The 25,419-nt window shown below is 47.1% G+C and overlaps 1 protein-coding gene across 3 annotated transcripts; it reads right to left on the reverse strand.

Moving 5' to 3' along the window:
• Nucleotides 1–358: 358 nt before the first annotated feature.
• On the reverse strand, nt 359–25,328 carry Znf142 (zinc finger protein 142). Of its 3 annotated transcripts, XM_090354821.1 has the most exons (11): nt 25,176–25,328; nt 24,776–24,917; nt 24,522–24,631; nt 21,864–22,177; nt 15,550–16,149; nt 12,112–12,258; nt 9,390–10,214; nt 8,035–8,212; nt 4,181–7,094; nt 3,020–3,125; nt 359–1,620 (listed from the first exon to the last, which is right to left on the reverse strand). In XM_090354821.1, the coding sequence occupies exons 4-11, from the start codon at nt 22,141–22,143 to the stop codon at nt 1,151–1,153; spliced, it is 5,520 nt and encodes a 1,839-aa protein (XP_090210947.1). In that variant the 5' UTR covers nt 22,144–22,177; nt 24,522–24,631; nt 24,776–24,917; nt 25,176–25,328; the 3' UTR covers nt 359–1,150. The 3 variants fall into 3 exon arrangements, with proteins under 3 accessions (XP_090210947.1, XP_090210948.1, XP_090210949.1); XM_090354822.1 differs by lacking the exons at nt 24,522–24,631; nt 24,776–24,917; nt 25,176–25,328 and having other exon boundaries at nt 21,767–21,868; XM_090354823.1 differs by lacking the exons at nt 15,550–16,149; nt 21,864–22,177; nt 24,522–24,631; nt 24,776–24,917; nt 25,176–25,328 and adding an exon at nt 13,126–13,252.
• Nucleotides 25,329–25,419: the final 91 nt, after the last annotated feature.

The raw sequence follows: 25,419 nt of genomic DNA on the forward strand, positions 1-25,419 counted from the left end.
CTTTCTTCCTTCCTTCCTTCCTTTCTCTTGCCAGTCTTTCCTTCCTTTCTTCCTCTTCCTTTTTTTTTTTCTTTCTTTCTCTTGCCAGTCCTGGGGCTTGAACTCAGTACCTAGGCACTGTCCTTGGACACTTTTTACTCAAGTCTAGTGCCCTGCCACTTGAGCCATAGCACCACTTCTCCCTTTTTCTGAGTATGTGGTACCCAGGAATCGAACCCAGGGCTTCATGCATGCTAGGCAAGTGTTCTACTACTAGGCTACGCCCTGGCCCCAAAGAGATTTCTAAAAGGCAGGGCAAAAGAAGCAAAAAGGCTGATGTAGTCCAAGCTTTCCTAGAATTTGCCTAAAATAATCCCAGTTTGTATCTTTTTTGTTGTTGTTCCTGAATAATTAATAGCACCCTCTTTAATTTTCCCAGTGTGTCCCAGTGAAGATCAATTACAAAGAGGGACAGACACTACAGAATTAAATAGTGAGAATGCTGGGTTGGAGACTTCCTTCCCTAATGATCTGCCTCCCACAGTGCCCTGTGCTTTTACTTAGTGGGTGGCAATCCTCTTACAAGCAGACAAAAGGCTTTGGAAATAGGGAGCAAGGGAAGAGCCAGGACTGGTTCAGGGGCAGAAAGAGAGCAGACTGGGTTTGTGGAAAGGACAAAGGAGACCTAAGACAAACAGAGATCTAAGAGGGGATAGGACCAACAGGGTAACAACCTGGAAGCATTAAGAAAGGGCTTTAGATAAGTCTATAAGTTGGTAAGCATTTTCTGTTTAACATGCTTTATAGAGCCATGAGACACAGTAGCACATGCAGTTAGATACAACTGGTTTAAAGAATACTAAAAGAAAAAAAGGGCTAGATACAGTAAGAAGGAAGACGGAGTGGACAGACTGGATAAAACCAAGATCTTATAGCCAAGACTCAGGTAAAATGATGGTAAAAAAGTTGGAAATTCATCCCCATGTAACACAGTGCACCTCTAGAGGAAATCAATGTTTTGAAACAGAGTCTGATGGGGGTTGAGTGAGTTCCAGTCACAGTAACACCCCAAAGCCAAAGACAGTCAGTCTTCCCTGAGGCCCGGTGCTCCTCAGGCCAGCCCCATAACAGTTTGTACATGTTGGCCCTGTCTGGGAGCTGCAGAAGGCACTCAGCCCTCGGGTCCTGTGGTGGGAGCTGCAGGAGCCGTAGGACTGGGATTCTCCAGCTTCACGTCATGCAGGTGCACTGTGGGGGTGGTGGGGTCTTTGCCCACACCTTGGACGGGGTCGGCCTGGTCAGGGTGGTGCCTGCGCACGTGTTTCACCACCTGGAACTTCTGCTTGGCTTTGTAGCTGCAGAGGCGGCAGAAGAAGGGATGGCGGTCGGTGTGGGTGAGGGCGTGGTGGCGCAGGCCAGCAGCCCAGCGGAAAGCGCGGTGGCACACGTTGCACACGTAGGGTTTGGCCTCGCTGTGCTTGCGCAGGTGGGTGCGCAGCAGGAAGCGCGTTTTGAAGGCCTTGCCACATTGTTCGCACATGAAAGTGCGTGCCTCACGGTGCCGGGTCTCCTGGTGGACTCGCAGGGCATCAGCACGGTTGGTACGGTACTCACACTCAGGACATCGGTATGGCTTCAGTCCTGTGGGACAGGGGACAAATCGCCACTGAAGAGGGTAGAAGAAGGTTCAGTGGGCCCTAAGAGTCACTATGGTACTGGGATACAAAGAACACAACAAGCTGACTAATGAGATCCTATATATATATATATATTTATAATATTATATATAATAAATAAATAAATAAATATATATATATATATATATATATATATATTTTTTTTTTTTTGGTGCTGGTACTGGGGCTTGAACTCAGGGCCTTGTGCTCTTGCTTGGCTTTTTCAGGAAGGCTGGCATTCTACCACTTGAGCCACACTGACCCTTTTGGCTTTTTCCTGGTTAATTAGAAATAAGCAGTCTCTCATATTTGTTTGCATAGGAACCATGATCCATAGACTTCAGCCTCCTTTGTAGCTAACAGGCATATTTGGACTATATATAAATTCCTACCTGGCATTTCATACCTTTCTCTCAGCACAGTTCTTGTGCACACATAGATGTCCAGGGCATGCTGATGACTAAGTGGACTGCTTGCCAGCGGATAGTAAACAATATTCAAGGTCAGGCACAGCACCACTCTGGGGGCTGATATCTGAGGATCGAGGTTCAAAGCCAGCCTGGGCACTAAAGAATGTGAGACTCTTTATCTCCAATTAACCACTAGAAAAACGGGAAGTGGGACTGAGGCTCAAGTAGGATGGTAGCCCTGAGCTGAAGAGCTCAGGGACAGCACCCAGGCCCAGAGTTCAAGTCCTATGACCCCCAATATAAATAAATAAAATAAAATAAAATATTCAAATGTGCCAGGGTTCACAATGGACAGTTACAATCCTAATCCCTTTTAGACATGTAATACTTAGTTTTTGAGAACCCATTTTTACTGAAGAAGTTTAAAAAAAGTTTAAGAAGTAAAATTGTAAGCAGCAGCACTTAGAAGCAGAGAGCATTGAAATACCCAGCCAGTCCCCTCATATATGGGGAACCATTTACAGTGATCACTGGCTCACAACCATTGATGGTTTACAAAGAACACACAATAGTCTGTGGATCCCGTACCCAGGAGAAGAGAATTCTCTCCATTTTCTATCCCCTACTTATGATGCTCCCCTCATGTTTATTTAGGAATCAAGTATTTGCCATCAAATTTGAGTTGGATGTACTCAGGGGTGGGTGACCTTGTATCACAATCACCTGAGAAGCTTTTGCAAAGTGCATACATTCTGGAGTGTATCCCTCTTCTATTTCCCAACAGATCTATAGTGGTTTGGGGGTCATTTTGACACACTTTCCCAGTCTATCTCCCATCCCCAGAGTGAAAAGTGACATTGGCTCAGAGTTTAAGCAAGTATAGCTGTCACGTGGTATGAGGGCACATGGTACATCAGGAAACCCTCTATACTTGTCAAGGTCACGAAGGCTTACCTGTGTGCTTGGTCATATGGTACTTGAGCTGGTTGACCCACTTGCACTTGTAGCCACACTCAGGACACAGGTACTTCCGTTCCTCCTTGTGGATTCGCATGTGGTACTGGAGGAGGAAGTAGAAAACATATGTGCCCTTTGGGACTCATAAAAAGCAAGCAGGGACAGGGAGGCTGAGAAAGTGCTAATATACAATCCTGTTACCTGCTCTCAGCCTCTCCACTGGTCCACCCCGGGACCAGTTGTGTCTCCAAGAATGATGCTACTTTAAACCTTTTAGCTTTTTCCTAGGTCTGTCCTGTCTCAGCTCTGCTTCTAAATACCAATGTTGAACTAAGCTAATTCCAAATGCTCAGTTTACTAATCTATGAAATGAAAAATGAGGAAAATGTAAAGCATCCCTTTTCTCTCCTTTTTTGGGGGGGATAGGAGGGGGGATGAGAGGAGTGTAAGGACCAAACTCAGAGTTTTCAGCACCCTAGATAAGCTCTATCATTGACCAAAAGCTCCAACATTCAGCTCTTACTTTTTTCGTGTTGGTGAAGTTTCTTTTTTGTTTATTAGATTTTTAAAATTAACTTTTAAACTATTTTTTAAAACTTTTATTTATGTGGCACTGAGGAGTCAGCCCAGGGTTTAATGCATATGAGGCAAGCACTCTACCACTAAACCACATCTCCAGCTCTTTTTTTTTTTTTGGTTGGTTGTGTGGCTTGGACTCTGGGCCTGGGCGCTGTCCCTGAGCTCTTCAGCTCAAGGCTACTGCCCTACCCCTAGAGCCACAGCACTACTTTCAGTTTTCTAGTGCCCCAGCTGGCTTTGAACCGTGATCCTCAAGATCTCAGCCTCCTGACTAGCTAGGATTACAGGCATGAACCACCACACCCAGTTCATCTCTTATTTTTGAAAGGATGAAAATTACAAGTGCTCAATTAATGTCAGTATTATTTAGATTGCCACAGAACTACTATACACCTTTATCATATGGCAAACGTGTATTATAGAGTTTCATCTTATGAAGTTGGTTCATATGATTCCCCCTTTTATAGATGAGGGATCTGAGCCTTGTAGACAGCTAATATGTACACGTACTAGAATTAAAGAACTCAGAGCCTACCCAGCTTACACTCCTATGCCTTGCTGTGTGGTCCCTGACCTTACCTTGAGGCGAGAGGGGTCAGCGCAGGCATAGGGGCAGAGGTGACAGCGGTAAGGCTTTTCCCCAGTGTGGATGCGGCTGTGCCAGGTGATCTTCTGCCGGTTCTTGGTGCTATAGGCACAGTCAGTACACTTGTAGAGGCGGGTGCCTCCATGCCCTTTCACATGGTGATCCAGCACCAGCTGATGGCGACATGCAAAGTCACAAAAGGGGCAGCGTAGCGGGGGCTGGCCTGCCTCTCCATCCGCATCTGAGGCCGCCGTGGAAGTCTCCTCGTGCTGTTCCAGGTAGTGCTTCACCAGGCCCACCCGCTCCCGGGCAGCAAAGTCACAGAGCTGGCAGCGGTGGCTGAAGTGCTGCTGTCTCCGGTGCTCATCCAGTTCAAGCCGGCTGGAGAAGGCCTCCTGGCAGGCCCCACACTCCAGCCGCGGGTGCTGTTTCCGGGTATGTCCTCGCAGGCTGGCAGGGCTGGGGCACAGCAAGCCACAGTGGGCACAGTGCAGAGGGCCCTCACTGGCCTCTGCGGCAGAGCCAGGAGCAGCCTGTGTGGACTCCGGATGTCGCCGCAGTGCGTGCTGCTTAAGTGCTGTCTCTGAGCTGAACTGGGCCTCACACTGGGAGCAAGAAAAGGCTGGGGTGCCCTGATGGCAACTATTGACATGGCGAGTGATGTCATGCCGAAGGTAGCCACTATAGTCACAGAGAGGACAGAAGTGAGTGGGTGTTTTGTCATGGACCCTTAGTCGGTGCAAACGTAGCTTTGAGTTGGTACCAAATGTCTGGGGACAGGAGCTACAAGGGATGCGGCCAACACCTGTGTGGCGAGACTGGTGAGCCTCTAACCGGTACCGCCTGGTGGTGGAAAAGTCACAGAAAGGGCACTGATGAGGCTTCACCCCCTCGTGCTTGAGCCTCCGGTGCTGCTGCAGGCACCGGCTCTGCTTACAGGTGAAGCCACAGTCTGCACACTGCAAAGGGGGGCGGGGGCCGCGGGCAGGGTTTGCAGTGGGGTGCCTCCGCTTCTGGTGGAGTCTCAAGGCAGCGGCAGCAGGAGCAGTGAAAGGGCAGAGGCCACAGTGCACTTCTCCAGACTGCCCAAGCGGGCATCCCTGGGTCTGGTGAGTCCTCAGTGCCCGTTCCTGTTGGCAGCTAAAGGGACACGTGGGGCAGGAGAAGAGAGGCTCCTTTGGTTTCTCGGTCAGGGTGGTGTCCCCATCACCAGGGCTAGGCTCTGGACTCCCATTACTCACGGGTGCACCATCCCCACTGCTCACGGGAGACACAGTAGGGCGGGTGTGGGAAGAGCCTCGCTTTCCTCCTCGGCTCCTTCCCCCTCGACAGCCTTCAGCCACATGAGAGGTGATAGAGGAGAGTCGAGAACAAAGGAATGTGCATGAGTTACAATGGAACTTGCCCCGCTCAAAGTGGAACTTCTCAGAGTGACTTTCTGCAGGGGAGGAATTTCCTGTAGGAGGTGCTGGAGAGCCGGAGGGTGTGACAAGAAGCTCCTCCCTGTCCCCTGGCTCCGGGGGCAGTTCAGGAACAGTGTTTGGAAGCTGTAGCTCTGTTGCAGAGGGTACGGGTGGGGGCTTCCCACTTTGGGTGTCTTCTGAGGCCTGTGTCCCTGGAAGCTGAGTGTGCAGAGCCGTGGGAGAGTGTGGTGTGGGCAAGCCTTTGTTCTTTCTGAGCAGAGCAGGGCACTTTTTCAGCAGGTGGGTACTGAGGCCACGCTGCTGTTTAAAGCTAGCTCCACACTCTGGACACAGCAGGGGCTCTCGGCGGCCCTGGCATCCTGATCTGGAGTGCAGCTTTAGGGCCTTCTCCCGGCGAGTAATGAAAGGGCAATGTGGGCAGCGGAAGGCCTGCCCCTCTCCCTGGATCACTACCATTTGCACACGGCCCTCTAGCACCAGTGCCTCTGCCTGCTCTTTATCCTGCCTCCGCAGAACCTTCAGCAATGACTCGGACTCAGGGAACTGGGGTGAGGGGGTCATCTCAGCACATGGTGTGGCCTTGAGGGTTCCCACCCAGCTGTTAGGAGCCTCCTCTGAGACGGGAGGATTTCTAGGGGGTTCAGACACTGGCTTCTCCAGAGCGGGCTCTTCTTCAGGAGTCCCAACATATTCACAGTGTGACAGTGCTCGTCCTTCCAGTCCATCTGGCCCTTCCAGTTCTAGTGGCCCTGAAGGATCCAGGGGCCTGAACTCCACAGGGGCCGTTTCAGTGAGTTCCTCAAGGGGTGGCTCAGCCACAGGTTCAAGCTCTACTCCCAGGGCCTCTAAGTGTAGTGTGCAGCCACCTTCCTCTACTTCCCCTGGGCTGGTATTGCCTCCAAGGTCACCCCCAGGTACAGCCTCACTTTCTTGTCTCCTGGTGCTGACATCATCCCTGCTGTCTGGTAGGGTCTGGTCCAAGCTGGGGTCCACCATGGTCTCATGTTCATGGCCCGGCTCCCGAGGCTGGGAAGATAGCTGACTTGAGGGTTCTGAGTCTGGTGGAGGTTCTAGACACTGCCCGGCCTCCTCTGAATCAAGGCTGGCACCTTGGAACTGCAAGATTTGTTCTCCAGGCACGTAGCCATGGGCCTTCCGCTTGTGGAAGAAGAGTGTGGTATTGCTGAAGGTGCGGTAGTCGCAGAGCGCACAGTGGAACTCGCGGAGCCGCGTGTGCTTGCAGTTCTCATGGCTCAGCAGAGCCTGCTTGTGGCGGCTCTGGTAACTGCAGTAGCGGCAGGAGAAGAGTGGGGCTGGCGTGCCAGCGTGGTGCTGGGAAGCCATGTGCTTCTGCAGCTCATACTTCCGCTTACAGGCAAAGGCACACACCTCGCACATCAGGGACTTGCCCTGGTGCCGCAGCTTGTGGCTGCTGAGCTGATCAGCCCGATGGCAGCGATAGGAGCATTGGTTGCACTGATATCTGGCAAGAAGGAAAAGAGGTGGATGATCACAATAATTAAGCCAGTCACAATGGCTAATAATTACCAAATAACGACTATGGGCCACGCTCTGCACTCTGAACTGTATAAGCATCCTTTAACTTAGCTTTCTACTACTGTAGGAAACAGATATTTCTTTTTTTTTTTTTTTTTTGCCAGTCTTGGGCTTGAACTCAGGGCCTGAGCACTGTCCTTGGACTTTCTCAAGGCTAGAGCTCTACCACTTGAGCCTTAGCATCACTTCTGGCTTTTTTCTATGTATGTGGTACCGAGGAATCAAACCCAGGTCTTCGTGCATGCTAGGTGAGCACTCAACCACTAGGCCAAACTCCTGGCCTGGAAACATATTTCTACAGGCAGGAAGCCCAAGGCACAGAAGTTAAGAGCCTGCCTAAGGTTGTGAGTGGGAAAGCTGGTGTTCTAACCCATACTCTACGCTGCTTCCTAACAAAATAATTCTGAGTCAGCACCACCTGCTGTATGTAGACTGCTAAGGAGCCAACATAGGTACAGCTAGCAGGATAGATGGTCTTGGGTAGGCTCTGGGCCTAGTTCGCATTCACCCGTACAAGCATGAAAGCTAGAAAGAACCCTTGCTCCCCACCCCAGCTAACAGTGCCCACAGGTGAGAGAGGAATTGTCTGGGATTGGAAACGACCATTAGTGGAGATTCTCTCCACTTTCCCAGGCCCAGACTCTGAGAAGCCAAGTGACACCTCACTCTCTAGCCTTATCCTCTAGGTCTATATTCTCTCTTATGGCCAGAGTTCTCACCAGGCAGAGGAGGCCACAGGCACAGGGGCCAGCTGTGGGCAATGGAGATGGCTGGAAGAGTGGGATAGGCAGATTCTCCAGGGACTGGAGGATGCTAGTTTGAAACAGGATCTTGGGATAGGGATGGAAGCATGTATGTACTTGTACCTGAGGTCTCCTGCATGTTTTCGCATGTGCACGCTGAGGTAATGCTTCCACTTGGTGACATAGCCACACTCAGTGCACATGTAATCCTTGGTGTTGGAATGAGTAAGCATGTGCTTGGATAGATAGCTCACATCTCGGCACGTGAAGTCACACAGCTCACATTTGTGAGGTTTCTCACCTAGTATGGGGGGAGGAAGAGAAACAGGACAGATATAGATCCAGGCCCAGTGAGCGCCCTGGCCATTTCCTCCCGCAAGCTTGCCCTGATGCCAAGCAGGAGCAAGAGCTTCATGTACTACCTGAGATGTGGAAATTAAACACCCCACACTCCATCCCCCTTTCCCCCCAAAAAGCGAGAAGCGGAGCTATGGTTAAAGTGGTGCTAACATTGATCAAACAAAAGCTCAGGGCTAGCACTGAGACTCTGAGTTCAAGCCACAGACCAGCACAAAAACAAAAACACCCATCTAACTCTGCCTTCCAATGTGGTAGTAAGTACTAACAGCTAACATTTATAGGGTGCTTACTTTGTGCCAGGTACCTTTCTGAGCAAAAATGTCTCCTGTTACTGAAGCCTAATGACGTCATTATGAATTAGGTCTGAATATCACTATGTGAGAAAACCGGGGAACAGAGATAATACACAGCTATTAAAATGGTTACCTTGAGTGGTTTACTTATGTGTCTCTAAAAATGAAGCAACACAGATAACTAACTTCGCATTATTATTATGAATAACAAATAAGATTCTAGAGCTGTCTAGTGAGAACTCAAGGATGAGTTATTACTTGTGCCATATCCCTCTCCAGCATTTGGAGGTGGGAGGACAGTTTGTTTTTGTGTTAGTACTAGGGCTTCAACTCAGGGCCTCTTGTGTTTGTTTTTTGTTGTGGGTCATGTGGCTTGAACTCAGAGCCTTAGGTGCTGGGAGGCCAAGATATATATGGTGGCTGAGTCTTCCCTCCTCTTCTCTCTCATATATTATACTTGAATTACGAAGGCAATTATCTGGGTTTCTTCACTGTTAACAGGTGAGCCATCCATGTGACCCTACATTTGACCAGGGGTAGATAAAACAGAGCAGAGGTAAAGGGTAAGGCATAATAGCCTAGTGGTTAGAACACAAACTCTGGAATTACACTACCTGGATTCAGATCCTAGCTTGACCTTTTTATTATCTGAATGACAACTGTTCAAAAGCAAACTCAAGCTACTAGATAGGTCCAAAAATTCTAGGTCAAAAGAATCAATGTATGCAAAGCCCTTCCTATAATGTCTCCTATGTGGTAAAGGCTCATGCTCGTCTTAGCCTCCTTAGCATCATTACATTATCAAATTAATGGAAATCATCTCACCAGTATGCAGCAGCATGTGTCGAATGAGCACCCTCTTGTGGGCAGTGGCAAAGTTGCACTCAGGACACTGGTGGATCTTTTCATGCGCATGCATCTTGCCTACATGGTCCTGGTAGGCTACTGGATTGAAGGTGGCAAAGGGGCAGAAGGTACACTGTAGTTCTTCACTGCCTGGATGGCCTTGCTTCTTATGTTTGCGGAACAAGTGCTTATTAGAGCAGGCAAAGTCACAATGCGGGCAGTGGAAGGCATAGTGGGTCTTATGGTGAGTCTCCATGGCTTCAGCTGTGGCAAAGAGCATTGGGCATGAATGATGGCGGCACTCCACAGCCCGCACCCCATGGGTTTCCTTCAAATGCTTTATAAAGGCCTTGCGGTCAGGAGCTACAAAGCTACAGTCCTCCTGAAAGCAGTGGAGGGGTGTTGGCTCCGCTGAAGCTGCTGCTGTATGGCTCTTGAGGTGCTCCTTGAGTGCCTGGCTGAGGCGGAATTCTTCCCGGCAGACGGGACAGGCATAGGTGTCGGAGTAGAAATTGGAAATATTCTCATGCATGCTAGCCATGTGGCGGTTGAGAGCATTCCTTTCAACCGCACTGTAGTGGCACAGTGGGCAGCGGTGGGCCTTCTCACCCAGCTCTCGCAGCAGGTGGGTCTTGAGTTTGCTCTTGCTGGTGAAGAATTTCTGGCAGTTTGGACACTGGAGGCTGGGGTCTGGGAAGTGGAGGTGCAGATGCTCTACTAGGTGGGTTCGCTTCTTAAAGCAGCGCTTGCACTCTGAGCACATGTGTGTCTTGAAGAGGGACTCAGTGCCAGAAGTCACATCCCCTGGGGGAAGGAGGGGTTGACAGTGATGGGGTTGATCAGGAGATGGCCACACAAGGAGAGTCATCATTGTTTTCAGACACTAACACTGTGTGGCTTCCTCTCTAGGAAACCAAACAATATATCCACAAACACTGTAATATCAAACAAGATGAGAAACTCAGGTACTCAGAGAAACCAAACTAGAAGGACTTCTTAAACCTAACTGTGGCCTATTTTAAGGGATTTTCCCAGTCATCCACTATTCCTAAATCTAAAGCTGCTCAAAATAATCTGGACAAAGCATTCTTCTCTGTTACTATTCTTGTTCTGCATGAGGAGGATTGATTAGAAGAAACTCTAAAAGGCATGAATAGAAAAGAACAAGAAGTCTTTAACCATTTTTTTTTTTTTTTTTGCCAGTCCTGGGGCTTGGACTCAGGGCCTGAGCACTGTCCTTGGGCTTTCTCAAGGCTAGATAGAGCTCTACCAGTTGAGCCACAACACTACTTCTGGCTTCTTCTAGGATATGTGGTACCAAGGAATTGAACCCAGGTCTTTGTGCATGCTAGGCAAGCACTCTACCACTAGCCAAACTCCCAGCCCAAGAAGTCCTTAACTTTTAAACATTTGTTGGGTACCACTGATGCACATCTGTAATCCTAGCTACTCCAGAGGACCCAAAGGATAGAAGTTGGAAGCCAGGTTGGGTAAAAACGTTTGCAAGACTCCAGTTCCAAAATAACCAGCACAGAGCTTGACTGGACTTATAGTTCATATAATAGAGAAAGCAGAACAAGCAAGCCTTGCAAGTAGTAGAGCGCTTGCCTAGCATGCACAAAGACTCGGGTTCAATTCCTCTCTGTCCAAGGACAGTGCCCAGGCCCTGAGTTCAAGCTCCAGGACTGGTAAAAAATAAATAAACACATAAAAAGTATAGCACTGATTTGTTGGTTTATAGACAACAGCCAGTAGTAAATGTGAGGTTTTTCTTATTCACTTGACAGTAAATATACACTTATGGGATGAGTTTCAGATATTCTATTTGAGTTAGAAAATTGGGAAACAAAGACTCAGAAAAAGTTATGCCAGTAAAACAGTGCTAATCACCAGTACACACACACACACACACACACACACACACACACATTTTTTTTTTTTGTTTTGGTCTTTTTTGTCTGCCATGGGACCGTGCCTGGCTCCTTTTGATATTCTTATATTATGAAAATCACAGCCATAGCTGGGTGCCAGTGGCTCACACCTGTAATCCCAGCTACTCAGGAAGCTGAAATCTGAGGGTTGTGGTTCAAAGCCAGCCCAGGCACTAAAGTCCATGAGATTCTTATTTCCAATTAACCACCAGAAAATTGGAAGTGGCGCTATGGCTCAAGTGCTAGCCTTTAATTGAAGAGCTCAGAACAGCGCCTAGGCCCAGAGTTCAAACCCCATGACCAATAAGACAAAAAAGAAAAAAATTCACCCCTCCTTTCTTGAAAAAAGTTTTTCCTACCATCCTATTTTGTGTTTCTAGATATTGATCCATTAATAATTAATAATTTCCCACAAAACCTTGTGTTTTGGGGGGTTTTTTTGGTTTGGTCCTGGGGCTTGAATTCAGGGCCTGTCACTGTCCCTGAGCTTTTACTCAAGGCTAGAGCTCTGCCAGTTGAGCCAAGCACCACTTCTGGCTTTTTCTATGTATGTGGTACCAAGGAATTGAACCCAGGGCTTCATGCAACTAGGCAAACTTTCTACCACTAAGCCACATTCCCAGCCCAAGACCTTGACTTCTGAGTCAAAGCAGGATAGATTTTCAGAAAGATGTGAACTCAATATTAGAAAGCGCTAGGATTCCCATGCAGGCTTTCTACTACCTACTCTTCCCTAGAATCAAGAACTTTACGCCTTGCAGCCCTATTACCTTCCAACGGTGGAGCCCCTTGTCCTTTATCCAAGGCTTTCTGGGTGCCACTCTCTACTTCTTCTACATTCTCTTTCAGAGCTGACTCCTGTACAGGCAAACGTGTACCTGCTTCCTTTGAAGGTTCTCCTAGAGGCAGTTTGGGAGCTGGAGACAAAAAACATGAAACTCAGAGGGGCAACTGACAGCATTGAAAACCTGTATTTCTTTCTTTCATTTTGGCCAGTCCTGGGGCTTGAACTCAGGGCCTGGGCACTGTCTTTGACACTTTTTGCTCAAGTCTAGCACTCTGCCACTTGAGCCACAGCACTACTTCTGGCTCTATGTATGTGGTACTGAGGAATCAAACCCAGAGCTTCATGTATGCTAGGTGAGCGCTCTACCACCAGGCTATCTATGCTCCTGGCCCTGAAAGCTTGTGTTTCTACTGGCTAGCACAATCACTCTTCTCCCCTTTTAGCAGAGAGGAGTCTTGAGTGCTAAGCAAGTATTCAGTCATCCCTTGCTATGTTGTGGTTCATTTATTGCAGCTTCATATTGCACGTTTTAAAAATATACATGTATCTAATTCTATAGTGTGAAGTTTTCTCCATATCATGGGATTCTGCAGTGTATATATGCATTTACATTACGATTTTATTTTATTTTATTTTTTTGCAAGTCCTGGGCTTGAGCTCAGGGCCTGAGCACTGTCCTTGGACTTTCTCAAGGCTAGAGCTCTATCATTTGAGCCTTTTTTCTACGTATGTGGTACCGAGGAATCAAACCCAGGTCTTCATGCATGCTAGGCAAGCACTTTAACCACTAGGCCAAACTCCCAGCCCCCACGATTTTAATTTTTTTTGCCTAAAATTTTTAAACAATATAAAAAATGTTAACTAAGGTTAATAAGACAGTGGGAAAGGTTTATACAAGGCTGGGAAGAGTTTATAAAGCCTTAAAATATAGAAATAATAAGTGTAATGCAGCGACTTCACAGATTTTTCACCTATTGTGGGGATCTCTCGTACTTACCTTCCACGACAGGTGAGGGATTTCTGTATTCCCACTCAAGACAAGAGAATGAAGACCAGAAACTATTCTCAGTCCAGTTTTTTTCTTTTTTCCCTCTTCTCAGTTTTAAGTAAGCATAAAGCCACAGAGCCCTTGAAGGTCAGAGCTCTGAAGACATTTGGGTTTGGACTGAGAGGCAGAGAACAGCAGACTGCACTTCCTTGGCTCAGGTCTCCAGGCCTAATTTAGGCTTAGATGGTTCAAGGTAGGTGAATATCTCCTGATCACTCAAGTGTTGTTTTTTTTGTTGTTGCTGTTTTATTTTTTGCCAGTCCTGGGGCTTGCACTGAGAGCCTGGGCACTGTCCTTGGACACGTTTTGCTCCAAACTAGCGCTTTGCCTCTTGAGCCACAGCACCATTTTTTCTGTGTATGCGGTACCAAGGAATCGAACCCAAGGCTTCATGAATGCTAGGCGAGCAGTCTACCACTAAGCTTCGCTCCAGGCCCCACTCAAGTGTTTTGTTTTGTTTTTTATTTTCTTGCCGATCCTGGGGCTTGAACTAAGGGCCTGTGAGCTATCCCTGAGTTTTTTGTTTTTTTGCCAGCCATGGGGCTTGAGCTCAGGGCCTGAGCACTGTCCTTGGAATCAAGGCTAGAGCTCTACTGCTTGAGCCACAGCACTATTTCTGGCTTTTTCTATGTATGTGGTACCAAGGAATTGAACCCTGGTCTTCATCCATGCTGGCCTACCACTAGGCCAAACTCCTGGCTCCCCCACAAGTGTTTTAATGGGAAACCCAATGGAACAATTCAGGATCACACCTTGTCCCTAAAACCTTATCTCTCCTTTCCCCACAGAGAGCTGCTTCAGAAAGGTCAAGAGACATATGTTGTTCCCAGGTAAAAAAATCTTCTATTCAGGCATTAGAGCACAAGTGGGTCTCAGCAAGGTGAGTTCTTACCACATTCCTGTCCTCTTCTGGCCAGTTTTCTCTATTTTCTACTTTTCACTCACAGTCTCACACTCTCCAGGCAAGCACATGATTACCTGAGCCAGCCTCTCTCCTCTTTTCTTGCCTCACCCTGTGATCCTTCCACTTCCAATTCCAGAATTGCTGGGGTCAAAAGCACAAACCACTCAACCCAACTTACTAATTGATATCAATTAATAAGTTCCCCCATATCACCACTCCAGGCCACGGCGGGCCTTGAACTATAATCTTCCAATTTCTGCCTTCTGAGCAGATAGGATTACAAGTATGAGTAAAAGAATCCTTAAAGGATTCTTTTTTTCCCCCCCCAAGTCCCAGGTTCGAATTCAGGGCCTGAGCACTGTCCTTGGGCTTTCTCAAGGCTAGAGCTCTGCCAGTTGAGCCAAGCACCACTTCTGGCTTTTTCTATGTATGTGGTACCAAGGAATCGAACCCAGGTCTTCATGCATGCTACGCAAACACTCTACCACTAGCCAAACTCCCAGTCCCCAGGGGTTATTTTTAAAAGAATCCTTTATGGGGCTGGGAGTCTGGCCTAGTAGGAGAGTGCTTGCCTAGCATGCACAAAGATGTGGATTTGATTCTTTGATACCACATACATAAAAAAAAGCCAGAGGAGGTGCTGTGGCTCAAATGGTAGAGCTCTAGCCCTTAAAAACCCAATTGCTCAGGCCCTGAGTTCAAGCCCAGGACTGGCAAAACCAGAAAACAACAACAAAAAAAACCCCCTGCCATTGCGGTGGTCACACCTGTAATCCTAGCTACTCAGGAGGCTGAGATCTGAGGATCAAGGTTCAAAGCCAGCCCAGGCACAAAAGGACCTGAGACTCTTATCTCCAATTAACCTCTAAAAAATGGGAAGTGGGGCTTGGCTCAAGGGCAGAGTGGTAGACTTGAGCTGAAGAGCTCAGGGACAGTGCCCAGGCTGAGTTCAAGCCCTATGACCCACCAAAAAAGAAAACAAAACACCCTGCCATTTCTTCTAAAGTAAGCCTATAAATATTCTACTGACCTGAAGTAGATCAGTAGAGAATATTGCTTAAGTAATTTCAAGTTACATGTAGCTTAAGCCAAATTTCACTTAGTGTCATGGACACATACTTCTTCCTTGTGCCATATATTGACTGGTTCAAAGCTTCTAGATGCTTTCCCATATCCTTCAGTAATTCCATCTTCCCAAGCTACCATCTAGATTTCCTTCTACATTTTTTTTTTTTTTTAACCAATTCTGGGGCAGGGTCTGGGCTCTCTCCCTAGGCCTCTCTATGCTCAAGGCTAGTGGTCTACCACTTGAGCCACAGCACCACTTCTGGCTTTTTCTGTGGTACTGAGGAATTGAACCCAGGGCTTCATGTTAGGCAACCACTGTACCACAAAGCCACATTCTCATCCCCAATTTCTCATAGGAAATGTCCTTCTTAGAGGAGTCTTCTGGGCCTGTGGCCCCATACCTGTCAGCAACTCCTGGGATGGAAGTCTCTGAACAGCAGGAATGTCCCCCTGTGTTCTGGTCGCATGGCTCCGCTGATGCTGACGGAAGAGTTTGACGTTGGAGCCCATGAAGCTGCAATGGCTGCAGTGGAATGGATAATGGGCCTGCCGATGAAGCTCCATTCCCTGCTGGCTCCCAAAAAGCAGGGGGCAGCCCCGGAAAGAACAGGGCACAGGAACTGCTCCATGGGTCTGCCTCAAGTGGTGCTGCAGACTCTGGCGATCCTCGGCAGAGAACACACAGTCTGACTCTGGGCAGGAGAAAGTGCTGGGAGTAGCCCGGTGAATCTTGAAGTGGCTCTTCAAGGCCTGGGGTTGGGCAAATTCTTGCCTACACACAGGACATGGCAGGGGGCTCTGTGGCATGCTGAGGCCATGCAGAGGGCCATGGAGAGTGAGGCCGTTGTGAGCCAGCTCTACAGAGCATGAGGGGCTAGAGAGGTCCTGCACAGGTTGTGTATGGGTCTCAGTGCACTGGTGCAGGGACAGCAGAGTGGGCTCTGCAAAGCTCTGTTCACAGCGCTCACAAAAGTACACCTCCACCACCTTTACCAAGACACCTGCAGCAGAGGACCGAAAGAAAGGCATAGAATCAGGGGCAATGACACATGCAGGAGTTACAAATGCAGATAAACCTTTTCATAGCCATGGTGTGCAGATGGACCTGAAGTCTGGCTTTGTTATCTCAATTATTAGCCAGGTCAGACACAGTCTTATCTGACATGTGAGCTTAGGTTCCCAGTATCTAATACAATTCTTGGTGCAAGGTGGGTTTTAATAAGTACATTACATGAATAGACACATAAAAAATCAAAATCAGAAACATTAAGACATATTTTGCCTAAATAAAAATTAGAAACTTCTAAGAGAACAATAAATTAGAGAATCTCTGTAATATAAATGAGAAGACATAGGAATTCATACCATGGGAGAACAACCCTTTTCCAAAGAGCATAACTACTTCTGTAATAACTTTTTTTTTGTCAGTTGTGGGGCTTGAACTCTGGGCCTGGGAGCTGTTCCTGAGCTCTTTAGGTCAAGGTTAGCACTCTATCACTTAGAGCCACAGCACCATTTACAGCTTTTCTGTATATGTGGTACCGAGGAATCAAACTCAGGCCATACTCATGCCAACTTATTTATTTATTTGCCAGTTCCAGGCTTGAACTCAGGACCTGAGCACTGTCCTTGGGCTTTCTCAAGGCTAGAGCTTTACCACTTGAGCCATAGCACCACTTCCAGCTTTCTCTATGTATATAGTACTGAGGAATCAAACCTGGGTCTTTGTGCATGCTAGGCAAGCATTTTACCACTAGGCCAAATTCCTGGCCCAATATTTTTTATTTTTTAAGGCAGGGCAGGCATTATTTTCATATTTTTTCCTTGTCTTGGGTGCCCACAGGGCAGGCTCATCCTATTTTTTCCCACTGAGGGCTTCTGTACCATCTTTTCTTTCATGATTCATCTGTTTGCTTGTCTTTTAGATGTACTCACAGCTCCTTTACCCTCTCCCCCCCCTTTTTTTTTTTTGGTCAGTCATGGGGCTTAAACATTGGGCCTGGGTGCTATCCCTGAGCTCTTCAGTTCAAGGCTACCACTTTACCCCTGGCGCCACAGTGCCACTTCCGGTTTCCTAATGGTTAATTGGAGATAAGAGTTTCACATTCTTTAGTGCCCGGGATGGCTTTGAACCCTGATCCTCAGATCTCAGCCTTCTGAGAAGCTAGGATTATAGGCATGAACTGTTCCTGGCTCCCTCTCACATTTTTTTTTTTTGCCAGTTCCGGGCATGAACTCAGGGCCGGAGCACTGTCCCTGGATTTTCTCAAGGATAGGGCTCTACCACTTGAGCCACAGCACCACTTCTGGCTTTTTTCTATGGATGTAATACCGAGGAATCGAACCTGGGTCTTCATGCATGCTAGGCAAGCACTCTACCACTAGGCCAAACTCCTGGCCCCCACATTTTTTTTTTTATTAGTATACATTAATTATATAATTTGTGGTTTCCTTGTAATATTTCCATTCAGTTATCTACTCTTTATTACTATCTCACCTTTAAATTAAAAAATATAGATTCATTATAAACTTTTCTCTCATACATACTATGTTTTCAATCATATTTTCCCAGCTTGCCTTTTTTTTGGGGGGGGGGGGGGTTGGGTCTCCCTGAGCTTCTTTTGCTCAAGGTTACCACTCTACCACTTTAACCTACCCAGACTGGCTTCAAACTGCAATCCTCAGATCTCAGCATGCGTGGCTAGACTTATTGGTGTGAGTCACCAGTGCCTGGCAGACCAGCTTCTCCCCCGCCTCCCTTTTTTTTTTTGGTCAGTCATGAGGTTTGATCTCTGGGCCTGGGCCCTGTCCATTAGCTTTTCAGGTCAAGGCTACCAGCTTGCCCTTAAAAATAAATTGCTGGGGCCAGGAGCATGGCCTAGTGGTAGACTGCCCTAGGTTTGATTCCTCAGTACACATACACAGAAAAGGCCAGAAGTGGTGCTATGGCTCAAGTGGTAGAGTGCTAGCCTTGAGAAAGCCCAAGGACAGTGCTCAGGCCCTGAGTTAAAGCCCCAGGCCTGGCAAAAATAAATAAACAAATAGTTGGGCTGGGAGTGTAGCTTAGTGGTAGAGTGCTCACTTAGCATGCACGAAGCCCTGGGTTCAATTCGTCAGTACCACATCCTCAGAAAAAGTTGAGCAAAACGTGTCCAAGGGCAATGCCCAGGCCCTGAGTTCAAGAACACTGAAAAGGTAGAATTCTGCTCTGATAGACAGCTAAGATGCTTCCAACCATTATAAATGAAGCTGCTTTCACATATCTTTATCCCTATGAGTCTTTTATAAGACAGTTTCCCAGAATGGAATTATCAGGTCACAGTATACATATTGTAAAATTTGTTACATAGCTCAAATATTCGTTACGTAACTACGACTTTAGGCCAGGAATGCAGTTCAGTGGTAGAATACGCAGCTAGCACATACAAAGCTCACACACACACACACACACACACACAAATGATGTCAGGTCCTGGTGAACAGAAAAGTCCATAAGAATCTATCTTTAGGGCCGGGAGTTTGGCCTAGTGGTTAAAGTGCTTGCCTGCCTAGCATGAGTGAAGAACCGGGTTCGAATCCTCGGTACCACATACATACAAAAAAGCTGGAAGTGGTGCTGAGGCTCAAGTGGTAGAGCTCTAGCCTTGAGAAAGTCCAAGGACAGTGCTCAGGCCCTGAGCTCAAGCCCAGGACTGGCAAAAAAAAAAAAAACAAAAAGAAAAAGAATCTATCTTCAAATAACCAGGAAAAATGCTAGACTGGAGGTATGGCTCAAAGAGTTGAGTGCCAGTCATGAGTGAGAGCCCTAAGTTCAAGCCCCAATACCTGCATAACAAAAGTATACTAAGCTGGGCACGGTGGCTCACACCTATAATTTTAGTTACTCATGGGTCTGAGATCTGAGGATTGAGGTTCAAAGCCAGCCCAGGCACTAAAAAGTCTGTGAAATGCTTATCTCTAATTAACAACTAGAAAACCAGAAGTGGTGCTGTGGCTCAAGGGTAGGGTGGTAGCTTTGATATGAAGCACTCAGAGACACTGGCCAGGCCCAGAGTTCAAGTCCCACAACTGACCAAAACCAAAACAAAACAAAAAACCCAAAAAACCTATACCAATTTATATTCTTCATAAATTGTAATATAGAGGCTAGGACTGGTAGAGTAATTGCTTAGCATGCACAAAAACCCAAGTTTGATTCCTTGGTACTACTACACAGAAAAAGCCAGGAGTGGTGCTGTGGCTTCAGTGGTAGAGCTCCAACCTTGAGAAAGCCCAAGGACAGTGCTCAGGCCCTCAGTTCAAGGCCCAGGCCTGGCAAAATAAATAAATAAATAAATAAATAAAAATAAATTGTAATATATATCTTCACACAACCTCTCCAATATTAGGAATCATTTTTTTAATTCAGTTTTTCGCCAAAGCTGAGAAATAAAAACAGTATTTCATAATTACTTTTAAATGGAATTTAAATCCTAAGGATATACCCTATAGCTAGAACACTTGCCTAACACATGTGAAGTTCTGGGATGTAACCCATAGCATCACAAAAATAAAAATGTAGAATTTATTTCTGTAAGATTAAACATCTTTCCATACATTTTCTATTTTAGTGAACTGCACATAGATTTCTTTTTTCCATTTTTTTGGTGGTTCCAGGATTTGAGCCTAGGGCTTCATGTCTGCAAAGAAGGTATTTTACTAATTGACACACTTTGCCAGCCACCTTTCTGGGTTAATTACTTTCCCATAGGGTCTTGCTTTCTACCTAGTCTGGGCTGCATTCCTTATAATTGTGCTTCTCTTTCTCCCTAGGATGATAATAAGCATGCACCACTACATCCAGCCATAATTAGAGATGGCATCTTGTGAACTTTTTTTTTTTTTTTTGGCCAGTTGTGGGGACAGAACTCAGGGCCTGAACACTGTCCTTGGGTTTTCTCAAGGCTAGAACTCTACCACTTGAGCCACAGCACCACTTCCGGCTTTTTGCTATATATGTGGTACCAAGGAATTGAACCTGGGTCTTCATGCATGCTAGGTAAGCACTCTACCACTAGGCCAAATTCCTGGCCCTCTTGTGAACTTTTTAATGTCTCATCTGTCATCAAACTTCAATCCCTATTCCAGCAATCACTTTCCAAGTAGGTATGATTATAGACTTGAGCTATGCCTAGCTTTTTTTCTCCATAAAAAACCAACAACAATAACAAAAAAAACCCAACTTTCTCTTATCCTCTAACTCTTTGCAATTTAAAGATATTAATTCTCTGTTACATATTAAAGATGTTTTTCCTGAGATATTTGTTTTGAGATCAGGTCTAGCTATTATATAGCCACGTCTAGCTTAAATTTACTATATATCCTACTCAGGCTCTATTTTCTTTTACTATATATTAGAAATATATAGAGGAACTAGCTAATCTCTCCCAGTATTCTCTGCTACTGTACTACACAGCTATGGGAATTGATGACAACTGTAGCTGGATGTTAGAAGTTCAAAAAAGAGATGTGCTAAGCACTGATGGCTCACACCTATCATCCTAGCTACTCAGGAGGCTGAGATCTGAGAACTGAGACTCAAAATCAGCTCAGGCAGGAAAGCCCATGAGACTTCTTACCACTTTAATTTGAAAAAAAAAAAAAAGTGGAGGTTGTGGCTCAAGTGGTAGACCAATAGCTTTGGGCAAAAAAGCTCAGAGAAAGGGCCTAAGCCCTGAGTTCAAACACCAGGACCAGCGTTTTAAAAAAAAAAAAAAAAAGAAAGAAAGAAGGGAGCCAGAAGTTTGGCCTAATGGTCAAGTGCCTGCTTACAAGTACAAAGACCTAGGCTTGATTCCTTGGTACCACACACACAGAAAAAGACAGATGTAACCTGACAAATGTAACTGTAACCCCTCTATTCATTACCCTGACAATTAAAAAAAAAAAAAAAAAGAAAAAGACAAAGACAGAAGTGGTGCTGTGGCTCAAGTGGTAGAACTCTAGCCTTGAGAAAGCCCAAGGACAGTGCTCAGGCCCTGAGCTCAAGGCCCAAGACTGGCCAAAAAAAAAAGAAAAAAAGAAAGAAAAGTTACTTGAGAATGTAGGTGGGACTAGGAAAGATGGGGATGAGCAAAGGCACATTACAAACTGATTTGCTGAATTAGCCCCTTTATACAAGAACTTAAAGCTGGAACAAATCAAGAGGAGACTCTTTCTGCTAGGGTAAATATACATGTTCCAACTCTACCTTCTAACCACATGCTTTGGATGAGGGATGTATGATACACAGGAAATTAGGGTGAGGCTATCCCCATTCCCTCTGGAAAGCCCTGCCAGGACTAGGGTGATGGAGCAGGCTAGGCTTTTTGCCTAACCTCTGGCTGCAGTCCCGGGGTAGAAGCTTGGCATGGGGGTAAGAATCTAAGGACTGTAAGAGTAAGGACAACCAGAATTGGAAAGAGGTGTGAGAAAAGATTTCCCTTCTGGATTATTGCCTAGAAGATATGAGGCTCTCATAGAGATAGACTTTGCCAAAAGCTTGCTACAAGGTGGTATACTACCTTGCCAGCCTTCCATCAACATGTACCAACTGCAAACCAGATTACAACATCTCAAAGTATAAAAATAGCATGTTACCTTGTGATACCATTTTCAGAGAGAAGTACCAAAAATAGCACAGACAAAACCTTCAGGGTTGCTTGTCCCACTGACTTGCTAGCAACTGTGCTTGTACCTGGGGTTTCTCCAGGAGCTTCTGGGGATAGGGTTCCAGCTACCGTTTCCACAATGATCTCCATGTTTCCTGGGCCCTCTTCAGTAGCTGTGGCCTCTACCAGTAGGCAGCCGGATTCTGCAGGCAAAGGTGCAGGGTCCCCAGAAGCACAGGTACTTGGGACAGGCCCCAGGATTCCATGGTTAGAGAGAGATGGGGGAATCAGCAACAGCTCAGAACACAGTCCATCCATCTCCCCAGTGCTTCTGGCTGACTGGCAGTCCAATACAGGGTCTGTCATCACCAGCAACTAGTGTGCTCTGGCTTCTTAATTGCTAACAAGCCAAGCAAAGAAAAAAAAAATGGTTAGAGCTTTTACTTTCTTTCAGGTTGGTACAGAACATAGTCCAGTCTTTTAGGTAAAAACTGAATGACTGGGCACTGTCCTTGAACAATTTTTAAATTTTCTTTCAAGGCTAGCGCTCTGCCACTTGAGCCACAGGGCTATTTCCAGCTTTTCTGTGTATACTGAGGAACTGAACCCAGGGCTTTGTGCATGCTAGGCGAGCATTCTACCACTAGGCTACACTCCCAGCCCAAAACTTTTTTTTGCCTGTCCTGGGGCTTGAACTCAGGGCCTGGGCACTGTCCTTGAGCTTCTTTTGCTCAAAGCTAGTACTTTACCACTTCTGGCCTTTTCTCTTTATGTGGTACTGAGGAATCAAACCCATGGCTTTATGTATGCTAGGCAATCACTCTATCACTAAACCACATTCCCAGGCCCTTAGGTATTTCTTGAACAACAATGTGTGATAATGTTTAGAACAAATGATAAAGGGGTCAAAACTAGGAGAGAGTCAATAAATTTTGGCCAGTACACTGAAGACCACAGGTTATGTTTCTTTTCTTTCTTGCACTGGTCTTGGGCCATGAACTTAGGGCCTGGGCACTATCCTTGAGCTTTTTGCTCAGGACTAGAGCTCTACCACTTGAGCCGAAGCTCTATTTTCTGGCTTTTTGATGGTTAACTGAAGATGAATCCCAAAGACTTACCTGCATGGGTTGGCTTCAAATCTGTATCCTCATACCTCAGCTTCCTGAGTAGCTAGGATTATAAGCATGAGCCACTCGTGCCTGGCAAACTGTATTTCTTGCTAAGTGACCTTGGTCAAATCATAAAGCAATCTGATCCTCAGTTTTCTTTCCTCCTCCTCTTTTTTTTTTTCTGTTTGTGGTCAGTCCAGGGGCTTGAACTCAGGGCTGGGGCACTGCCCTTGGACACTTTTTGCTAAAGGCTAGCCCTCTGCCACTTGAGCCAGAGCATCACTTCCGGCTTTTTCTGTGTATGCGGTACCAAGGAATTGAACACAGGGCTTTGTGCATGCTAGGCCAGCATTCTATCAGTAGACTACACTCCGGGCCTCGAGCTTCAGTTTTCTTTTTTTTTTTTTTTTGCCAGTCCTGGGCTTGAGCTCAGGGCCTGAGCACTGTCCTTGGACTTTCTCAAGGCTAGAGCTCTACCGCTTGAGCCTCAGCACCACTTCCGGCTTTTTTCTATGTATGTGGTACCAAGGAATCGAACCCAGGTCTTCGTGCATGCTAGGCAAGCACTTTAACCACTAGGCCAAACTCCCGGCCCTTCAGTTTTCTTATCTGCAACAAAACTATGTGGTATCCAAGAGTTTCATAGGTCATTTACCTTTTACTACTTGATCACATTATTCTCAGTGTCCATCTTGGCCCTTCTTTCATTACCTGCCCCTGCTGACCTTTCCAGACACTTCTCATACCTCTAATCCTACCTCTAAATAGAGTTCTGAGCCAGATGTCTGCTATTCTTCAGACTCATTATTTTTGCACAATCTCATCTTTTTGCCTCTCACATCTAGCTTGATATGTCTTTTCTTCTTCTCAACCTCCTGTGTAGCTAATCAACGTCCAAGAATTATATAAAAAAATGCACAAGGTCTGGAAGTATGGCTTAAGTGGTAGAGCACTTGCCTAGCAAGCACAAGTCTATGAATTTAAACCCTAGTACACACACACACACACAGCTGCAAAAATACCATTTCCACTATGCAGGCTTCTTGAATTCTTAACTTTCTGTCTTCTGGAGTCCTGGTGGTTCTTTATCCATATCTCTAATAAAGACCATTGTTAGTTGCTCACCCTTCCTTCCTATAAGTAGGGGTTTGTTTGTTTAGTTTACCAACATTATCAATTCAGTGGACACCAATCTCCTACAAACTTGGTAAGACAAAGAAAAATAAAATATCTAGCTCAGAACTGCTGCATCAGAGTCAAACTAGGTGTCAACTACCAAGGTGTATCAAAGCAGTGGTTTCTCCCACAAAGTTGACACATCTGGGGAAATGTCAAACATTTAACTCAAACCGGAACACAACGGAGCAACGAATGAATGACAAAGTGTGTGTCCCCTTACATATGTGGCTGAAGTGAGCGTAAGCTGAATACTTTTTGAAATTCATATGAATGACAAATAGTCATGAAATCGAGTCGCCTATTTGAGTGAGGGCCAGGCTGCAGGTGAGAACTGCCATTCCTTGTTCTCCAGAATCCCTCGGCTGAAAAACCGGTGGTCTCTGAGACTTTGAAGGTGGCAGGACGGGGCAATCCCACGGTTGGAGAGATTCTCTGGAAACCCCAGCCTCCACTTACTGCGTTGTACCGTTGCTCTGGGGATTTTGTTCAATTCCCGGTACGCGGCCCGGGGCGTGGACTCGATTGAGAATCTTCACTCGCTGAGAGGCGGAGGAGACAGGTTGGCCCTGGAGAAGAAATGCGCTTATCTTTGGAACAGCGGACTGAGGAAGAGAAAGGGCGAATTTAAGGGGAGAAGGAAGACTTGGGGAGACAACGAACCCCGGCCTAGACACCGAGGTTTCCGCACGGCTCTGGGGTTCGGGACTCACCGCCTGGCCTTTGACAGATGCTGTCTCCGGGCCTCGGCTTTCCTGATCCGTAGAGTGGAGGCGGCGACCAAGTCCACATGGTCCGGCGGGCGCCGGATCGCAATGGTCCGAGCACAGGAAGGACGTTCTGCAACCTGCAAAGCTGGAGCCGGTGGTGCACCGTCACGCCTGGTCCTGAGAGGCAGCGGGTCCCCGGGCGGGGTCCCCGACCGTGACGCGGGGCCGGCGCTGGGAGGCGTCGGGGGGGCCTCGCTCGGCGGCGTGCTCCCGCCCAGTCCCTCCTCGCCGGGGCTCCCGCCGCCGCCCGCGCCCGCTCATCTCAGGGCTCCGGAAACTTTTGCCTCCAGCTCGCTCCACCCGCACAGTCTCCCAAGTCCCCGCCCCGCCGACGCTCACTCACCTCCCCGACCCGGGGCCGGAGGGAGCCGCATCTCTATGGTTCTCAGCGGGTAGAAGGGCCTCCTTTTGTGCGACCGCCCCCTCCCCCCCGCTACACCCGGCATATGGAGGCCGCTCTTCCTCTTGGCGGAAGGTGGGCACTCGATGGTCTTTGGTGTTTCCCCCCCCCCCCTGTCTTTTTTTCTCCACGCCCCCAGCCCTGAAGCCCGAGGACGATGCAGCGCGGCGGAGCCAGCGCGGACGGG

Source organism: Megascapheus bottae, chromosome 21 (genome assembly GCF_031878675.1).
Source record: "Megascapheus bottae isolate mThoBot1 chromosome 21, mThoBot2.hap1, whole genome shotgun sequence".
Classification (NCBI taxonomy): domain Eukaryota; kingdom Metazoa; phylum Chordata; class Mammalia; order Rodentia; family Geomyidae; genus Megascapheus; species Megascapheus bottae.